This window comes from Salvelinus alpinus, chromosome 8 (genome assembly GCF_045679555.1).
Source record: "Salvelinus alpinus chromosome 8, SLU_Salpinus.1, whole genome shotgun sequence".
Lineage (NCBI taxonomy): Eukaryota > Metazoa > Chordata > Actinopteri > Salmoniformes > Salmonidae > Salvelinus > Salvelinus alpinus.
Window position 1 is genome coordinate 32,113,422 of NC_092093.1, and position 19,007 is coordinate 32,132,428.

Below are 19,007 nucleotides of genomic sequence, written 5' to 3' on the forward strand. Positions count from 1 at the left end.
TGTTGCGTGTCAAAACTGCACATTTTAGAGTGGCTTTTTATTTCCCCCAGCACAAGGTGCACCTGTGTAATGATCATGCTGTTTAATCAGCTTCTTGACATGCCACACCTGTCAGGTAGACGGGTTATCTTGGCAAAGGAGAAATGCTCACTAACAGGGATGTAAACAAATGTGTGCACAAAATTTGAGAGAAATAAGCTTTTTGTGCATATGGAACATTTCTGGGATCTTTTATTTCAGTTCATGAAACATGGGACCTGCAATTTACATGTTGCATTTATATTTTTGTTCAGTGTATATATCCATGCTTGTATTTTGCACAATCTTTGGCTTTGCTGTCAAGGGAGGCTGGATGTCTGGATATGTGCTTAGTATGAAAAACACAATTTGTCCCACAAAAGTTACTGCACGCAGGCATAACATTAAGTCGCTTTGGATAAAAGTGTCTGCTAAATGGCATATATTATATATTGTAAAAGTTAATAGATTAACTACAGAGTATATGATTAACAGAGTAAATAATTAACAGCAAATTAGTCTATATGTTTTAGCAAATATTAAGTTATATTTTATTTCTTATACAACATTCAACTGAGGAGGATGGTTAAATTACAGTATGTTTTAGTTATAACTCTTGCTTGATTAAAGTTACTTGCTTTACTATACAGTAAGTGTCTTTCCTGTCTCCTCAGTCACTGAGCTGGTGGGAGTTGAGTAGAGAAGGATGGTGGGTGTGCTTTTACAGATGTTCTTCAGTGTGGGCATTTTCATCCTGACCCTCATTGCCTACCTCATCACTGACTGTCACTGGCTACAGATGGCCTTCACTGTGCCATACTTAATTTTTCTGTCCTACTTCTGGTAGAAGATAGATATCGTTAAGGCCTGCTGTCCATGGGCAGTGCCCTACTTTACTGCATGCTTCTAAAATACTAATGTTGAGCATCCTGCTTCATCACAGCTATGATCCCAGATAGTAAGTGTGCAATATCTGAGAGAAAGCCTGATATAAAATGGTAATACCGCCACGTAGCACTCCCATCTGTTGGCATGAAATGCTTTGAAAGGCTGGTCATGGCTCACATCAACACCATCATCCCAGAAACCATAGACCCACTCCAATTCACATACCGCGCCAACAGGTCCACAGATGGCTCAATCTCTATTGCACTTCACACTACCATTTCCCACCTGGACAAAAGAAATACCTACGTGAGATTGCTCTTCATTGACTATAGCTCAGCGTTAAACTCCATAGTGCCCTCCAAGCTCATCACTTAGCTAAGGACTCTGGGACTGAACACCTCCCTCTGCAACTGGATCCTGGACTTCCTAACGGGCCGCCCCCAGGTGGTAAGGGTAGGCAACAGCACATCTGCCACGCTGATCCTCAACATGGGTGCCCCTCACGTGTACGTGCTCAGTCCCCTGTACTCCCTGTTCACCCACGACTGCATGGCCATGCACGACTCCAACACCATTATTAAGTTTGCCGACAACATAACGGTGGTTGACCTGATCACTGACGATGGTGAGACAGCAAATAGGGAAGAGGTCAGAGACCTGGCAGTGTGGTGCCAGGACAACAACCTTTCCCTCAACGTCAGCAAGACAAAGGAGCTGATCGTGGACTTCAGGAAACAGAGGGCTGAGCACGCCTCCCATTCACATCAACAGGGCTGTAGTGGAGCAGGTTGAGAGCTTCAAGTTCCTCGGTGTCCACATCACTAAAGACCTATCATGGTATCAACACAGTCGTGAAGAGTGCACGACAATGCCTCTTCCCTCAGAAGGCTGAAACAATTTTTCATGGCCCCTCAGGTGTGCGTGCTCAGTCCCGTCCTGTACTCCTCTGTTCACCCACAACTGCGTGGCTGCTCACCACTCCAACACCATCACTCTCGTGAAGAAAATTTAGAAATACAGGGGGAGGAGATCGGGGTGCCTTGTGAGAATTTGTCCGCGGGTGGGTTACCCACCTCTACTATCTGTTCTATTGGCCAACGTGCAATCACTGGAAAATAAAGTGGATGATCTCCGTTCGAGACTATCCTACCAACGGATTAATCTAGAGAGCAGAACACTTGAAAAATTAAAGGAGAGCTGCACACTAGGATCTCAGATGCAATAATTTAATAACCAACGTTTCGACAGACAAGCTGTCTTCATTACACCCTGACGAAGACAGCTTGCCTGTCGAAACGTTGGTTATTAATTTATTGCATCTGAGCTCCTAGAGTGTGCGGCTCTCCTTTAAATTTTCAAGTATCCTACCAACTAGACATTAAAAACGGTAATTTCTTATGTTTCACCGAGTCGTGGCTGAACAACAACATGGATAATATATAGTTGACTGGGTTTTCCGTGTATCGGCAGGACAGAACAGCTACGTCCGGTAAGACGAGGGGTGGGGGTGTCTATTTGTCTATAACAGCTGGTGCACAATGTCTAATATTAAGGAAGTCTCGAGGTATTGCTCACCTGAGGTAGAGTACCTCACGATAAGCTGTAGGCTACACTATCTACCAAGAGAGTTTTCATCTATATTTTTCATAGCCGTCTATTTACCACCACAAACCGATGCTGGCACAAAGACAACACTCAACGAGATGTATAAGGCCATAAGCAAGCAAGAAATGCTCATCTAGAACCGGCGCTCCTAGTGGACGGGGACTTTAATGCAGGCAAACTTAAATCCGTTTTACCTCATTTCTACCAGCATGTCACATGTGCAACCAGAGGGGAAAAAACTCTAGACCACCTTTACTCCACACAGAGATGCATACAAAGCTCTCCCTCACCTTCAATTTGGCAAATCTGACCATAATTATGTCCTCCTGATTCCTGCTTACAAGCAAAAACTAAAGCAGGAAGTACCAATGACTCGCTCAATACGGAAGTGGTCAGATGACACGGATGCTACGCTACAGGACTGTTTTGCTAGCACATACTAGAATATGTTCCGGGATTCATCCGATGGCATTGAGGAGTATACCACCTCAGTCACCGGTTTCATCAATAAGTGCATCGATGACGTTGTCCCCATAGTGACCGTACGTACATATCCCAACCATAAGCCGTGGATTACAGGCAACATCCGCACCGAGCTAAAGTCTAGATCCTGGACTTCCTGACGGGCCGCCCCCAGTTGGTAAGGGTAGGCAACAACACATCTGCCACGCTGCTCCTCAACACAGGGGCCCCTCAGGGGTGCGTGCTTAGTCCCCTCCTGTACTTCTTGTTCACCCACGACTGTGGTGCCAAGCACGACTCCAACACTATCATTAAGTTTGCTGACGACACAACAGTGGTAGGCCTGATCACCGAAAACAATGAGACAGCCTAAAAGGAGGAGGTCAGAGACCTGGCAGTGTGGTGCCAGGACAACAACATCTCCCTCTACATCAGCAAGACAAAGGAGCTGATCATGGACTACAGGAAAAGGAGGGCTGAACCACGCCCCCATTCACATCGACAGGGCTGTAGAGGAAGCGGGTCGAGAGTTTCAAGGTGTCCACATCACCAAAAAACTATCATGGTCCAAACACACCAAGACAGTCATCAAGAGGACGCAACACCTTTTCCCTCTCAGGAGACTGAAAAGATTTGGCATGGGTCCCCAGATCCTCAAAAAAGTTCTACAGCTGCACCATCGAGAGCATTCTGACCGGTTGCATCACCACCTGGTATGGCAACTGATCGGCGTCCGACCGTAAGGCGCCACAGAGGGTAGTGTGTATGGCCCAGTACATCACTACTGCCGAACTCCCTGCAAACCAGGACCTCTATACCAAGCGTGTCAGAGGAAGGCCCTAAAAATGTCAAAGACTCCAGACACCCAAGTCACAGACTGTTCTTTCTGCTACCGCACGGCAAGTGTTATCGGAGCGCCAAGTCTGGGACCAAAAGGCACCTGAACAGCTTTTACCCCCTAGCCGTACGACTGCTGAACAATTAATCAAATGGCAACCCAGACGATTTACATTGACCTCCTTTTATTATTTATTTCTTTATCGTAGCCCTTTCCTGCAGCCAAATGACCTAGTGGCCTCATGGGTGGAATGTTATTAATATTTTTCATAATTTCATAATTAATAAACATAATTTTATTAATGTCGCAAATCTGGTGTTTCTATGTTAAACGGTTTTGTTATATTTCAGTGTTCTGTGATGTATACAAAGTGTAATATTGGGATGCAAACTCAAAATGTAATACATTTTAATTCTATATCTGACATGCTACAGGTGTCTTCTTGTCACATCTGTTCCTGCCAAGCCCTCTAGTGCTCATCCAGTGTCTCCTTGACCTGCTGCCACTCCTCCAGTGCTCTCTCCCTCTCCCTCTGTGTGTGTGTGTGTGTGTGATTGTGTGGGCAGAGACAGGTATGCTGGAGTCAGAGCAGATCCCCACGAGCTGCAACCTGTTCCATAATCAAGATCTCTACAAATACTCAATCCTGCCACTTCCACACTGCCAGATCGTAATCTCTGCTCAGTCAGTCCATGTTTCTAGCCGTTTGTTCCTGTTGTCCCTGTTTTCCCTTACCTGACGCTGTTTTCCTCTCCGCTACAGTTCTGCCTGCTCTGACTCTGGTCCCTGTCTCTAGTCCGACTTCTCGTCAGTCCTGCTACTCTGTCCTGGATTCCCCACTCTACGCTCCCTTGGATTCCCCTCCAGACCTGCTTAGCCTGTCCCCACACCTCTCGCTCCAGCCTCAGCCTCAGCACCTGGTTTCCAGCAACCCGCCCGAGCTTCCTATGGCCTGCACTCCGTCTTCCCTGGTGTTTCAATAAATACCTTGGCTACCTCATCCCAGTCTCTTCGTCTGAGTCTGCTCTTGGGTTCACCTGTTCCGCTCCACGTGACACTTATTCTTTTAAGCCCATAACCATGTGTTAGAGGTGTATATTTTTGTTTCAAAGTAGATTTGTTTAAGACTACCAAGAAACTCTCTGTGTGACCCTGACTTATCCCACTACAGTAAAAGGTTAATTGTTTTGCACTTACTCCCTTGCACTGGCTCTATGCACACTCTCACACACTACACTAACACTCTAACACACACACACACATGCATATTGATGCTTCACACTCTCACACATGCTACACACACTCCCTTTCACACTTCACATTCAGTGCTGCTACTCTGTTTATTATCTATCTTGATTGCCTAGTCACTTTTACCCCTACCCACCTATACATACTGTATTACCTCAACTACCTCGTACACCTGCACATTGACTCGTTACTGGTACTCCTTGTATATAGCCTCGTTATTGTTTTTATTGTGTAACAATTTCCTTATTATTTGACAAATATTTGTCTTACTTTTTAACTCTGCATTGTTGGGAATGGGCTCGTAAGTAAGAATTTTACTGTGTAGTCTACACCTGTGGTATTCAGCGATTGTGACCAATAAAATTTGATTTGATTTAATACAGTACCCCATCTTATTTAATGTGCAGAGTGCATACGATACATCATGTCTCTCTCTAACAGGTTACTTCTGGGTCATGGGTCAAGACAGTTGTGGCCCGCATAGGCCGGTTGGGCATCACCATGGCTTTTGAGATGGTGATGTTTGTGAACTGTGAATTATACCACACCGTTGTCAGGTAAGTGTAACCAGGGGGACATACAAAACGAAGAGGTAGCATCTCAAAATGGAGAACTAATAACTAAGATAGGACAAAATGTATGGAAATTGCTTGGAAATACTACAATTGTTTCTTTCTTCAGGAACCTCGTTGTGTCAGTGTGCTCCACTCTGTGTGACATCGGAGGCATCGTGGCCCTGTTCCTTCTCTACAGACTGGCTGCCATCTGGCTGGAGCTGCCACTCATCATCTTTGGTACCTGATTAAAACACGAATTAACCTGTTATAAGATGCTTATACACCTGAGTCCATTGCTGGGTGAAACTCAATGTGTTCATATGTTGTATTGTACGTACCACATAGGGGCGATAGCGTTCATAGCTGGAGGCCAGAGGTGTTCCACTTCCTGAGACCATTGATGACATTGAGTTCCCAAACAGGTGAGATTACTTCAACATTGTTCAAACTAAACTAAGTTGCATTGTAGAAAGTTATATGGGGAATATTAATGAATTTACATATTCCATTGGTGATCAGAAACAAAGAAAACCACCTGAAGAGTCGACAGCTGACAAATCTCTTGCCCACTAACATGACAACCAACACAGAATCCACAATCATCTGATTGGTCTTCCTCCTATACCGTATTTATGAATCTATGTAGCATAGCCTATATCCTACAATATGTTTGTTGCATTTGTTGTTTCCAAAAACATGATGTGAATCCTATTGTTTTGTTGTTGCGATATTGGTATTTAAATATATGTATCACTATACATACCGGGCAATCTCCTCATTAAAGTATGTGTTTTGAGAGAAACTTTTCTCATTCTTAAATTGCAACTGTCTCAAGTTATCCCAAATGTTAATATACCCCAGTTTTGTTAATGTTATAAACTTTTATTTTTGACTGACCTGACAGAACTTAATAAAGAGGTTTCCCATTCAAGATCCCAATTGCACACAATGTCAGCTGTTTTGTTAAAAAAAATTAACATGTGGCCGAACACCATTGCTGTCTTCCAGGCTAGAACATATTTGCATTGCTTAACAATTGAATTATTTTGTTTTCTTAACAAAAATAATGATCCTTGCAATTTCTGACAAAATCACTTACCACAAGTATTTAATTTGTACTTTCAATTCTTAACAAAACTAGATTTGTGGCTCAAATTACACATTTCTCCAGATTATGGAGAGTAGGGAGTTAAGAATGAATCTTCATCTGACTGTTAATCCAATCCGTAAACTTTGATACTCTGGCGTACACCCCTGGCTTCAAGGCGTTGGCACAGCCCAGACCCCAGGATGTCACTCCCTGGAGGACAAAGCTGTTCTGGGCATGACACACCAGAGGGCCACCACTGTCACCCTGGAAGAGGTCAAAAACATAATCACCACCATTATCATCATCACTCTAAAACAGTTACGTTTAAAATCACTGTGGAAACTGCAGTTTACAACCAACCACACAGTCCTCACTGATATTGAATGACTACTAGTTGTTGCTGAGCATGTATACCTGACAGCTGTCTGTTCCCCCTTCAATGTTCCCAGCACACATCTCATGGTCCTTGACTCTGTTGTTCAGGTAGGCAGGACGATTACACACTTTATTTTCTATAACAGGGAAGCCCGTCTCCTTGAGGATCCCATCTCCACCAGTTCCTACAAACACAAAGATCAATGTTTCATGTCAGAAAATATAGAAAATAATTGCTACATTTGCAACAACAAAGTAATGGAGTCCTGAACAGAAGAATTACTTAATTCTGTCTAATGTTATGAGAAATCACAAGGGTAAAAAACATGCATGACTCTTGAACCTTGTGTCTCTCCCCATCCTGTCACATAGCACTCTGTTCCAGGTGGTACCACGTAATCCTTCTCGGGTAAGCATGCTGGTAAAACCTTGTCATTTATGAGTGCAGGGCTGCAACCAATCACACAAGTGTTTTTACAGCCTCTGACTTCCAAACAGCAAGACAAATGTGATACACTTGATAGAGTTTTTCTGGCCTCACGTTTCTAGCTTCAGCAGTGCAATGTCTGTCCTGTCAGGTCCCAGGATCAGTTTCTCCAGATTACGCTCCTGCTTGGTCGCTTCATTTCCTCTCTCTGTGTGGGTTCCCATGAACACCTTGTAGGCAGATGGCCTCTTTGATCTGATACGCACAAACATAGAAAGACAAACTTTTATTTAATCCATAATTAGGGCCTCACAGTAAACATGACTAAAAAGTAATGCTCTTCTTCTGTTGTGTAAGAGGCTATCACTCAGCCACTACTACACAGTATATGTACAGCTGCTCTTCTTGTTGGTATACATTTATTGAGTAATAAACCTCAAGACAACTGAGTTAATACGGGCTGTTCTCTCACCTCTCCAGGCAGTGGGCAGCGGTGAGGACCCATTGAGGGGCGATAAGAGTTCCCCCACAGAAATGAACACCAGTGCTTTAGGAGGACAGACAGAAGAGTGAAGAAGTTAGTTCTCCAAGAGAAATATTGTTTTATCTGTCTGGATGGAAATATCAATGCATTAATACAATTCATGAAAGGGAATGGGATGCTATCCTCCATACTTGGTCCTCAGGCTGATCTGCCAGGGCCATGAGTGGGGTTTGGACACACAGCCTCCAACGATGCGACCAAAACACCTCTTGGGTTTTGTAACCGGCTGCCCACATTTCAAGCCAGCTGAAGAGCAAAAAGAGAGTTTTATTTGTGCATTCTACCATGTAGACAGTAACCAAATTGATCTGGATGTAACACGTTTGTTTCAGCACAGCCATATGTATAATGATTAACAGAAACTGTATCTCAATGTAGGCCACATACCGCATTCTGGGATTTGGCAGTAGTCCCATTTTTTGCTTCTGTCTGTGGTGTAGCACCATGGTCCATTCACGTCATTGTCAGGGTTTCTGCAATTCTAACAGTGAAAAAAGACGCTAAATAAATTGAAGTACATCTTCCTAAATGTCTCCTCTATCATATGCAGTACTTCCACAGTATTGTTTGACATTATTTAAAGGCCCAATGCAGCTGTTCTTATCTCAATATCAAATAACTTCTGGGTAACAATTAAGTACCTTACTGTGATTGTTTTCAATTAAAATGGTCAAAAAGGGCCTTAAATACAGTACATCTAGCAAGAAAATGCCATGGACTTACGTTGGACTCCAGGCCTTTGTCAGGGTGGGATTCAGGGTTGAAACTGGCATGCTGATGGGGGCTTTGGGAGCTCCACCTCTGACATGTGACACCCAACATGGTCATAGAAGCAGGACCCCTGTATGTCCCCCCATTGCCCACCTTGCAATCTGAACGTCAACAGAAAACGATATCAGTATATAATATAATCAATTCCTCCCCTGAACATTGACAATGTAGGATGAATGAATGAAATGATTAAAGGATGACCAGCTGAGGGTGTCTGAGAGGGTGCTGGTTTGGGCTGATCGGGTTTGTCAGGTTTGTCAGGCTTGTCAGGCTTGTCAGGCTTGTCAGGTTTGTCAGGCTTAGAAGTAGGCTTGGGAGCTGTTGGGCATTTCTCCACAGCGCAGAACTCCCAACGAACCGAGGGGTCAGTGGTGTAGCACCATGGAGCACGGTCGCCATCAGGGTTCCTACACAGGTTTCTTCTCAAATCGCTGTGAAACATAGGTAAAAGACATGTCATCTAATGTCCTCAGACACTGAATAATGACATATTACTTTGTTTGGCTTAAAATTGGGGTTGGGAATTGCCAGGGATCTCACGATACAATATTGTCATCATACTTACACTACCGGTCTAACGTTTTAGAACACCTACTCATTCAAGGGTTTTTCTTTAATTTGACAATTTTCTACATTGTAGAATAATAGTGAAGACATCAAAACTATGAAATAACACATATGGAATCATGTAGTAACCAAAAAAGTGCTCAAAAAATCCAAATATATTTGAGATTCTTGAAATAGCCACCCTTTGCCTTGATGACAGCTTTGCACACTCTTGGCATTCTCTCAACCGGCTTCATGAGGTAGTCACCTGGAATGCATTTCTATTAGCAGGTGTGCCTTGTTAAAAGTTAATTTGTGGAATTTCTTTCCTTCTTAATGTGTTTGGTCTTTTACCAAATAGGGCTATCTTCTGTATACCAACCCTACCTTGTCATAACACAAGGTAGGGATGGTATACAGAAGAAAATCCTATTTGGTAAAAGACCAAGTCCATATTATGGCAAGAACAGCTCAAATAAGCAAAGAGAAACGACATTCCATCATTACTTTAAGACATGAAGGTCAGTCAATATGGAACATTTCAAGAGCTTTGAAAGTTTCTTCAAGTGCAGTCACAAAAACCATCAAGCGCTATGATGAAACTGGCTCTCATGAGGACCGCCACAGGAATGGAAGACCCAGAGTTACCTCTTCTGCAGAGGATAAGTTCGTTAGAGGTACCAGCCTCAGAAATTGCGGCCCAAATAAATGCTTCACAGACTTCAAGTAACAGACACATCTCAACATCAACTGTTCAGAGGAGACTGTGTGAATCAGGCCTTCATGGTCAAATTGCTGCAAAGAAACCACTCCTAAAGGACACCAATAAGAAGAAGAGACTTGCTTGGGCCAAGAAACACGAGCAATGGACATTAGACTGGTGGAAATTTGTCCTTTGGTCTAGAGTCCAAATTGGAGATTTTTGGTTCCAACCGCCGTGTCTTTGTGAACGGATGATCTTCGCATGTGTATTTCCCACAGTAAAGCATGGAGGAGGAGGTGTTATGGTGTGGGGGTGCTTTGCTGGTAACACTGCCTGGGATTTATTTAAAATCACAGGCAGTGTTATCCGCAGTGTTAACTACTTTATTTAGAACCACAGGCACACTTAACCAGCATGGCTACCACAGCATTCTGCAGCAATACGCCATCCCATCTGGGCTTAGTGGGACTACCATTTGTTTTTCAACAGAAAAATGACCCAACACACCTCCAGGCTGTGTAAGGGCTATTTTACCAAGAAGGAGAGTGATGGAGTGCTGCATCAGATGACCTTGCCTCCACAATCCCCCGAACTCAACCCAATTGACATGGTTTGGGATGAGTCGGACCACAGAGTGAAGGAAAAGCAGCCAACAAGTGCTCAGGATATGTGGGAACTCCTTCAAGACTGTAGGAAAAGCATTCCAGGTGAAGCTGGTTAAGAGAATGCCAAGAGTGTTCAAATCGGTCATCGAGGCAAAGGGTGGTTATTTGAAAAATCTCAAATCTATTTTGTTTAACACTTTTTTGGTTACTACATGATTCCATATGTGTTATTTCATAGTTTTGATGTCTTCACTATTATTGTACAATGCAGGAAATAGTAAATATAAAGAAAAACCCTTGAATGAGTAGGTGAACTTTTGACCGGTAGTGTAGGTGCCAATACCATATGTAATACAATTCTTGCGATTCTCACGATTCTATATGTATTGCGATTCGATACTGCAATTCTATTGCGATTCGATGTTCCAAACATATTGCTCACCATGTCTGCTGCAGAGGGACAAGAGAGAGCCATTACAAAACGATCAGTCATGGAAATAAAAGTGCTGAAAACATGTTGGCTCACCAGTTAAAAAGAAAATCAATCTAGAGAAGGAGAAATACCTGAGGTTTTGCACAGGTACAGCCAACTACCGCTAGTTAAGTTAATGGGATACTTTGAGATTTTGGCAATGAGGTCATGAGGGCAATGAGGTTTTATGTATCTGCGTGCAGTTGCCCCCCAAAATATGCAGTTGAAGTCGGAAGTTTACATACACTTAGGTTGGAGTCATTAAAACTTGTTTTTCAACCACTCCACAAATTTCTTGTTAACAAACTATAGTTTTCGCAAGTCGGTTAGGACATCTACTTTCTGCATGACACAAGTACATTTTCAAACAATTGTCCAACAATTTCACTTATAATTCACTATATCACAATTCCAATGGGTCAGAAGTTAACATACACTAAGAAGACAGTGCCTTTAAACAGCTTGGAAAATTCCAGAAAATTATGTCAGAGCTTCTGATAGGCTAATTGACATTGTGAAGTGAGGTCAATTGGAGGTGAGGTCAATTGGAGGTGTACCTGTGGATGTATTTCAAGGCCTACCTTCAAACTCAGTGCCTCTTTGCTTGACATGGGAAAATCAAAAGAAATCAGCCTCAGTAAAAAAATTGTAGACCTCCACAAGTCTGGTTCATCCTTGGGAGCCATTTCCAAACGCCTGAAGGTACCATGTTCATCTGTACAAACAATAGTACGCAGGTATAGACACCATGGGACCACGCAGCCGTCATACCACTCAGGAAGGAGACACGTTCTGTCTCCTAGAGATGAGTGTACTTTGGTGCGAAAAGTGCAAATCAATTCCAGAACAACAGCAAAGGACCTTGTGAAGATGCTGGAGGAAACAGGTACAAAAGTATCTATATCCACAGTAAAACGAGGCCTATATCGACATAACCTGAAAGGCCGCTCAGCAAGAAAGAAGCCACTGCTCCAAAACTGCAATAAAAATCTGCACAGCGGGACAAAGATCGTACTTTTTGGAGAAATGTTCTCTGGTCTGATGAAACAAAAATAGAACTGTTTGGCCATAATGACCATCGTTATGTTTGGAGGAAAAAGGGGGAGGCTTGTAAGCCGAAGAACACCATCCCAACCGTGAAGCACGGGGGTGGCAGCATCATGTTGTGGGGGTGCTTTGCTGCAGGAGGGACTGGTGCACTTCACAAAATAGATGGCATCACAATGATATGGATATATTGAAGCAACATCTCAAGACATCAGTCAGGAAGTTAAAGCTTGGTCGCAAATGGGTCTTCCAAATGGACAATGACCCCAAGCATACTTCCAAAGTTATGGCTTACGGACAACAAAGTCAAGGTATTGGAGTGGCCATCACAAAGCCCTGACCTCAACCCTACAGAAAATTTGTGAGCAGAACTGAAAAAGTGTGTGCAAGCAAGGAGGCCTACAAACCTGACTCAGTTACACCAGCTCTGTCAGGAGGAATGGGCCAAAATTGACCCAACTTATTGTGGGAAGCTTGTGGAAGGCTACCTGAAACGTTTGACCCAAGTTAAACAATTTAAAGGAAATGCTACCAAATACTAATTGAGTGTATGTAAACTTCTGACACACTGGGAATGTGATGAAAGAAATTAAAGCTGAAATAAATCATTCTCTCTCCTATTATTCTGACATTTCACATTCTTAAAATAAAGTGATTATCCTAACTGACCTAAGACAGAGAATTTTTAACAGGATTAAATGTCAGGAATTGTGAAAAACGGAGTTCAAATGTATTTGGCTAAGGTGTATGTAAACTTCCGACTTCAACTGTATGTACTGTGTATATACGTATATAATTACACACTTGATACTTGGAGTCATAGAATAAATATAATTGATTCCCCCCCCCCCCCCCCCCCATTTCTACTTTAAATGACCAGATAGTAGAATACAGAAATAAAGCTACAGATGATCTAGAGAGAGATTATATTTGACTATGCTCTAGGCCTCACGCTTTAGGGAAGTCCTGAGGTGTCTTCTTGTGACTGTGAGGTGTCATCGAGCTCCAGGACTGGCATTTCTTCCCACTGATGGTCTCTGTCACCATGCCACGATATTCACTCCCGCTGCCCACATAACAGTCTTCCTCAGCTGGAGCGGGAGCTGCGTCATCTGTACATCAAAAATTATATGAACCATGTTAACCAAATATGAATTTTGGTGAAAAATGTAGAATGTATGTATAGCAGTTTTAACACTTGGGAAAGCCCTATATAAATCCAATGCATTCACATCATCATCATCATCATCATCATCATCATCATCACACGACAGTGTAAAGTGACCTGGTCCAGGAACGTCTCCACAGCTAGGCACCTTGCAGTACTCCCAACGTGTCTCTGGGTCTGTAGTGTAGCACCAGGGCATCCTCTCATTGTCTGGGTTCCTGCAGTAGTTCAGGTCCAGGCCTCTGACAGGAACACAAACAACCACTCATATTGGTTAAGTCACAGTCAGTCTGTATCTTCAAGACATTAAAACACCGACAAATGCAATGCTCTGCTCTTGTTTGAGTAAAAACAAGTTGCCCAATCTCGTGGGTTGATCTTACTTGCATGGGTAGTTGTCTGGAGTTCTGTTGTGCTTTTGGGGCGTCTGAGCTGCCCAGACCTGACAGGCTTTCCCAGATGTTGTCACGGCAACAGTTCCCCTGTAGGCACCGCCGTCGCCTGTGCTACAGGTGAGCTCCTCCACCACCGTGGGAGGCTCAGAAGCTACGGGAGAAGGAGAGAGAAGGGAGAGTGAGGAAAACTCCCTGGGCGTTAGTGAACTCATATTTGAATTATTTTTATGTGAAAGAGCAGGGGGTCATGGGGAGGGTCCTGCTTTTTGCTCCATAAATGAGGCACTGTGCTTTTACCAGTATTTCCAGCATTATCCTGCAAGTGTTGCTGCAGGTAGAAAATCCTAGGAAATATTCTGTAATTGACACAAGCTGTCTTCAAACAATCAATCAACGTCTGGTTGTGATCGTGTGTTCGGGCGGGGTATCACCTGAGCCAGGAAAGGCGTAGCTTTGCGAATCTTGATCGCACAAAACCTATTATTTGGCAAGGGAATACTATTTGTAGATCAGTCGTTCTACACCTCACTTTGCTCAAGCTGATCTTCTCCAACAGACTCGGAAGTTGTAGCTACAAATTGGTCAATTAGGGGCAATTAAAGGGGAGAGTCAATGAAACCAAACATGGAAGTACAGTCTATATAAAAGTACAGTAAATGGAAAGACCAGAATATAGTGTGTAAATATCCTGCTGGGACACTCGCTGCATATGACAATAATATGCACTGAGTATACCAAACATTAGGAACACCTTCCTAATATTGAGTCTGGGCATGGACTTTACAAGGTGTCAAGTATTCCACAGGGATGTTGGCCCATGTTGACTCCAATACTTCCCACAGTTGTGTCAAGTTGGCTGGATGTCCTTTGGGTGGTGGACCATTCTTAAAACACACGGGAAACTGCTGAGCGTGAAAAACACAGCAGCGTTGCAGTTCTTGACACAAACCGGTGCGCCTGGCAGCTAATACCATACCCTGTTCAAAGGCACTTAAATATTTAGTCTTGCCAATTCACCCTCTGAATGGCACATATACACAATTCATGTCTCAAAAAGTAGCCTAAAACATTAGGCTTCTTTACTACAAACGAAAATGTTTGAAATCAAGACTGTGTTTGAAATCAAGAAATAGAAAAGCATCTCCATAATAACGGAGAAATTCACTGACACAAACGACCAATATGTGAACAAGTATTGTCAAATGAAATAGTGAATTTTGCTTTAAAATATTTTGGACTAATTGGATAATTAAGTTAAATGATTATGGTACACACACAACTATTTACTTGCACGTGGTGTGAGAAGTTGCTATATTGGCCTCTTGTGGTGAGATTATGAAAATGCGGGGTAGAAAAACAACTTGACCAAAAGGTAGACGGGAGACCAATGAGAGAAAAGACTAAAAGACATTAATGGGATGACAGTCACTAGTAGGGTCATGGTGGGCAGAGGGGACAGGGGAGAGAAAGAGGAGATAGGGTGAAAGCTCACTGCAGCGAGGGATGGAGCAGAAGTCCCAGCGTTTGGAGGGGCTGGTGGTGAAGCACCAGGGTCTGGGGTCCCCATCTGGGTTCCTACAGTAGTCCTCCTCCAGGTACTTCTCAGGAAGACTAGAGAGACAGGGAATGGGACACAGAAAGAGGTCAAGAGGGGCAGATGAAGGAGCACATGGTAAACAAATAACCTGTAGGTAACCTAGTGGTTAGAGCGTTGGGCCAGTAACTGAAAGGTTGCTGGATTGAATCCCTGAGTTGACAAGGTAAAACGCTGTCCTTCTGCATCTGAGCAAGGCAGTTAACCCACTGTTCCCCAGGCGCCGGAAGACTGGATGTCAATTATGGCAGCCCACCCGCACCTCTCTGATTCAGAGGGGTTGGGTTAAATGCAGAAGACACATTTCAGTTGAAGGCATTCAGTTGTACAACTGACTAGGTATCCCCCTTTCCCTATGGATCCAATATTAGATAGAGAGAGAGACAGTAAAGTCTCTTACGCGCTGGGACTGTAGCCGTGGTTGTGAGGTTTCTGCGCGTCCCAGCGCTGGCAGGTGTAGCCATTCTCAGTGGTAGAGATCTTTCCCCTGTAGTCCTCACCACTGCAGTGCATACATTCCTCTATGGGACAAACAACAGCACTTTAGAAATAAAACACTTCCAAATTACACCTACTGTATTAACAAAGTGATGTTATGGTGAGGAAAAGTGACTAAAAAAGCGAGTCAACTATTTGTTTAAAGATATATACACTGAATTGTCTCTATAGCAGAGCCCTTTTTGTTTCTTGGTAGGACTCTTTTGGGTTCCATGTATAACCCTCTGTGGAAAGGGTTCTACATGGAACCTAAAAGGGATCTACCTGGAACCAAAAAAAAGTGGTTCTTCAAAGGGTTCTCCTATGGGGACAGCCAAAGAACCCTTTTAGGTTCTAGATAGCACTTTTGTTTCTAAGAGTGTAATCTGCTTTTGGGATTGTAACTTTTATACCAACATGACATCAGCTATTTGATCATCTTATTGGCAGTGGGGAAATAACAAGATATTAAGGGTACCGCTGCAGTCCTGGACGTTGCAGGTCTCCCACCTGGTCTCAGGGTCTCTGGTGTAGCACCAGGGTCCTTTGCTGTCGCCATCTGGGTTTCTACAGAAGTTGGACTCCAGGTCGGCATTGGGGTGTGTTGAAGGGGTCATGCTGTAGGAATGATTCTGTGAATTTACTTCTGCTGCAAAGAAATCTAACCTCACAAGTTGCTTGTAGTCAATAATATGTAAATAAAATACTTTATAGGAATATGAGAAATGTTGTAGGTGTGTGTGAGCATACTTGGGGTTATGGGGGTATTTTGATGCCCATCTCTGGCATGTCTTCCCTGATTTTGTTTTGGACTTAGTTCCTCTGTAGTCCATACCGATTCCATTCACACACTCCATCAAGTACACTATAAAGACATAGAATAGCATGTCTCAACAGTAGTAGGTGGGTGGCTTGTTTAATAATCTTTGAGATTTTATTAGGCAAGTTCAGCAATGCACTAAACACCCCTCTTGGGTAATCAAAAAGCATCATCAGGCCTTTACTATCTGAGACGTTGTCATATATGGTCAGTATGTATTTGATATACCGTATGTACCTCCCACTGAAGGACTGATTGGACAGGGTTGTTTAGATAATCTGCATCACCTCTTCTGTTTGCTTACAGACACAGTCCAAACCTCTTACTGGACTCTCCACAGAGGTCAGCTAAATATTAACCGAAAATAATGTTGACTAATACAATCACATGAAACTCACAGTCCTACATTTAGATTCGAAAATGTGTAATCCATTATGCATTAATGATGATAGGAAGCCCTTTCAGGCCTAGCTACTTATCGAGAAAATCTCAAAAACTTTAGGACTTGCCTTTCTTTTCGTAGAGAGCTGTGCTGGTTCTTCTCAGAACATGCTCTGTTTTGGTGTTTGCTGGTATTGTCAAACATTCTTGATCCTTTTCAATGTATATAAAGGACCTGCCAAGAAACATTCAGAATGAAATCTGACTATGTAACTCATGTGTAAATCATTATCACTGTTCATGTAATGGCCATAAGCCTTAAGTTACCTGCAAGTGAAAGCTGTTTCAGCGTTACACTTGATGGCACATTCTAGGACCGTGCCTACTGAGTACTCCCTCTTCAATATAGACATAATCCGGGCGCCCTCTGTTTTTGCATATTCATCCAGGACACCCGCACTGACTAAATAGACAAACAGATAAGAAATAATGAGTAAGACTGAATTTGCTTACAATAGCTCTGTGATGCAAAGCTAAAACGCAATGGTTTCAGGGCTAAACTGCTGTTAAAGACCACTATAGAATGGAGGTTGCAACATGAAGGTATATTGACAGATTAGCCATTTGTGGAGTGGACATACACCACAGACAAAAAAACAAGTTATTTCAAAACCATTTACAACTAAGAGAAATACATAGACATGTTTGTGTAATGAACAGTGTTTTAACACAACATTGTTCCTATTACTCTTAAATACAGTGCAAAAAGTATTTACTCATTCTTCCACAGTAGCCTACTTATACTACAGCAGTAAATCTAGACCAATAAGGCACGAGAGGTTGTGGTATATGGCCAATATACCACAGCTAAGGGCTGTTCTTAAGTACGACGCATTGCAGAGTGCCTGGACACAGCCCTTAGCCGTGGTATATTTGCCATAATCCACAAACCCCAGAGGTGCCTTACTGCTATTATGAACTGGTTACCAACGTAATTAGAGCAGTAAAAATAAATGTTTTGTCATACCCGTGGTATACGTCTGATATACCACGGCTGTCAGCCAATCAGCATTCAGGGGTCGAACCACCCAGTTTATGAATAGTAATTAAACTGGTTGTGGTAGAATATGTACACATAGGATATACAGTATAAATGATGAGGGTGGCAGGTAGCCTAGCGTTTAAGAGGGTTGGACCAGTAACTGAAAAGTTGCTGGTTCGAATCCCTGAGCCGACGAGGTGAAAACTCTGTCGATGTGCACTTGAGCAAGGCACTTAACCTTAATTGCTCCTGTAAGTCGCTCCGTATAGCCAATCAGTATTCAGGACTCGAACCCCCCAGTTTATAAAGGCTAATAATGAGTTACAATACACTGTACAGTAGGCCGATCTGCGAGATTAATTACATAGTAAGAAGAAGAATACAGTTTTAAGGTTTGACAGAAGATAATCTTACAAAATTATTAGATTAAAGAACTAAGCACACCTGAAGTAAATTCATAAACACGGGAACCTAGCAAAAAACTTCAGTGTACAGATAGAACTCATTTGTGAATAAATGTTCAATTTGCAAGTATAAACACTGTGTGGGAGTCCTTCAGTTCACTTCAATTTAAAATGTGTAAAATGATGCCAGCTGTATCTTACCTGCAGAGAAAAGGACGCCTAGCAACACTGCTTTGTACAGGTCCATGATGCGGCACTGTCAAGCAGTGCATACAAACTCACCAGTGGGATACGTTTTGTGTCGTTTAAGCCATGTCAGTGAGACAAATAGATAGATTTCACTCATCAGTCAATCATTGGCCTAACAAGCACATGGAGCAGAGGTCAGGCTCTGTTTGTCAATTGGCTTTTATTCCATTCACATACATAGTACTGTCATGATGTACAGTAGGCTACAGCTCCTTTCAGCCTAACTGATGGTGAAATCTTTCATCCATAACTAATTTTTATACTGTATGAGGGATTTGTAT

At 42.8% G+C, this 19,007-nt stretch overlaps 1 protein-coding gene across 1 annotated transcript; it reads right to left on the reverse strand.

The window, feature by feature from the left end:
* Positions 1-6,707: 6,707 nt before the first annotated feature.
* plg (plasminogen) lies at positions 6,708-18,813 on the reverse strand. The gene is made up of 19 exons (XM_071413499.1): positions 18,679-18,813; positions 17,359-17,494; positions 17,160-17,266; positions 16,581-16,695; positions 16,309-16,448; positions 15,754-15,874; positions 15,252-15,370; positions 13,748-13,910; positions 13,482-13,606; positions 13,149-13,308; positions 9,025-9,254; positions 8,776-8,924; positions 8,440-8,533; positions 8,184-8,298; positions 7,981-8,055; positions 7,623-7,763; positions 7,425-7,531; positions 7,121-7,266; positions 6,708-6,970 (listed from the first exon to the last, which is right to left on the reverse strand). The coding sequence occupies exons 1-19, from the start codon at positions 18,722-18,724 to the stop codon at positions 6,806-6,808; spliced, it is 2,454 nt and encodes an 817-aa protein (XP_071269600.1). The 5' UTR covers positions 18,725-18,813; the 3' UTR covers positions 6,708-6,805.
* Between the last annotated feature and the right edge of the window lie 194 nt (positions 18,814-19,007).